Source organism: Capsicum annuum, chromosome 3 (assembly GCF_002878395.1).
Source record: "Capsicum annuum cultivar UCD-10X-F1 chromosome 3, UCD10Xv1.1, whole genome shotgun sequence".
NCBI lineage: Eukaryota > Viridiplantae > Streptophyta > Magnoliopsida > Solanales > Solanaceae > Capsicum > Capsicum annuum.
In genome coordinates this window covers 143297719-143299693 of record NC_061113.1, presented here as the reverse complement: position 1 = coordinate 143299693, position 1975 = coordinate 143297719, and the positions used below count along the sequence as shown (strand labels likewise).

At 39.5% G+C, this 1975-nt stretch overlaps 1 protein-coding gene across 1 annotated transcript; it reads left to right on the top strand.

Annotated features, from left to right (window-relative positions):
- The first annotated feature begins 810 nt into the window (after window positions 1–810).
- On the top strand, window positions 811–1344 carry LOC107865380. The gene is made up of 2 exons (XM_016711656.1): window positions 811–1017; window positions 1168–1344. The coding sequence occupies exons 1-2, from the start codon at window positions 811–813 to the stop codon at window positions 1342–1344; spliced, it is 384 nt and encodes a 127-aa protein (XP_016567142.1).
- The last annotated feature ends 631 nt before the right edge of the window (window positions 1345–1975 follow it).

Genomic DNA, 1975 nt, shown 5'->3' with positions numbered 1-1975 from the left:
TGATAGTATCTTGAGGTACCAAGGTAGATTATGTGTTCCTGATGTTGATGGGATGTGAGAAAGGTTTTGGCTGAGGCTCGTGAGTCTTGATATGTGGTTTTTCCAGGCTAAACAAATATGTATCATTATTTGAAGGAGATTCATTGGTGGAGCAACATAAAGAGAAATATGGCTTGTTTTATGGCAAAGTTCATGGTTTGTCAGCAAGTCAAGGTTAAACACTTGAGGACTATCGGCATGCCTCAATATATAGAGTTACCCATGTGGAAGTGGGAGGTGATCAACATGGATTTCGTTATAGGTTATCTACGGTCTTGTAATAAGTTTGATTCTATTTGGGTCATTGTGGATAGGATTACAAAGTCTGCTCACTTCTTTGCAGTGAGGACAATCTATTATGGAGAGGATTATGCTAAGCTTTTCATTTAGAAGATTATTAAGTGGCATGGTTCTCCACTTTCCATTATGTCAGACAGAGCTACACAGTTTTCATCTAACTTTTAGCATTCATTTTAGAGAAGTTTAGGGACTATGATGAACCTTAGCACTGGTTTCCACCCTCAGATGGATGGACTAGAGGAAAGGACTATTTAGACTTTAGCGGATATGCTAAGGGCTTGCGTGATTGATTTTGGTTATAGTTGGGTTTATCATTTGCCTCTCATCGAGTTCTCTTACAATAATAGTTATCACTCTAGTATTGGGATGGCTCCTTTTAAGGTTTCTTATAGTAGGAGGTGTAGATCTTCTATTAGATGGTTTGAGGTTGGTGAGACTAGATTATTTCATTCAAACTTGGTTCACCAAGCCATGGAGAAGGTGAAGATGATTCGAGATAGACTTAATACAGCTCAAAGTGGCCAAAAGTTCTATGTAGATGTGAGGCAAAAGGAGTTGCAGTTTGATGTTGGTAATCAGGTGTTCTTGAGGGTATCTCCCATGAAGGGAATGATGAGGTTCTGGAAGAAGCAAAAGATCAATCCCTATTATGTTAATCCATACTTGATTTTAAGGAGAGTGAGAAATATTGCGTATGAATTGGATTTTCCTTTGATTTTGGGTTCTATTCATTCGATTTTCCATATATCAATGTTGAAAAAGTGTGTGGGCGATCCTTCTATGGTAGGGGCTATTGTGAGTGTTGGTATTTTGGATTCCTTGTCTTAGGAGGAAGTCCCAGTTGAGATTTTTCATAGGCAAATCTATCATTTGAGGACAAAGGGTGTGGCTTTGGTGAAAGTCCTTTGGAGGAAGCATAGGGTGGAAGAAGCTACTTGGGACGCTGAAGAGGACATGGATTCCGGATATCCGTTCTTGTTCCCTCAGTTGGATAATCGTTCTTAAGGTATGGATTTTCCTAGTCTTTTTGTTTTATGAATTTGTTAAAGGTTTTGTGATTGTATTCTTGTCTTACAATCATTCTAGCGAATGCCTTGACTCCTCAATCAGGGAAGAATGATCCTAGGGGAGGAGGTAATGTAACACCGCAGAATTTTTTCCACTGAAGTTTCTAAGTTTTGAGCTTACTGCCTAAGCTATGACTGACCTTATGAGCCACAAGGACTCATAACGAGTTATGGGGCTCGAGTCATAGGATGACCTATGAGGAATTCCCAAGTTTCTTTCCTAACTATGACTTGGACCTCACGAGTCATAGGGAGACATTATGAGTCGTAAAGTGAAACACATGGTCCCACCAATGTGATTGCCCATTGTTTCTATCCTGAGTACGGCTAGGACCTTATCAGTTATAATGTCTCATTAAGAGTCGTATAGTATAACTTGTAGGTTTAATAGTGAGGGAGCCCCTTGTCTCTGCCTATACTACGAGTCATCACATGACCCATAATGACTAAGGGGAAATTTTTCAACATTTTAACGGAGGGCACTTTGGTTATTTCTGTATTTCCCTAATTAAAATCCACGACTTCAAATTCTCTGAGGGACTAGGAGGTCGTGGATTCTCCTAAATTAA

Bases quoted from the DNA above. Each gene is read 5' to 3' on its own strand.
- LOC107865380 (XM_016711656.1), top strand. From the start codon at position 811: ATGGAGAAGGTGAAGATGATTCGAGATAGACTTAATACAGCTCAAAGT. The intron at 1,018-1,167 runs GTGAGAAATATT...TCCTTGTCTTAG, and splicing joins CATACTTGATTTTAAGGAGA to GAGGAAGTCCCAGTTGAGAT.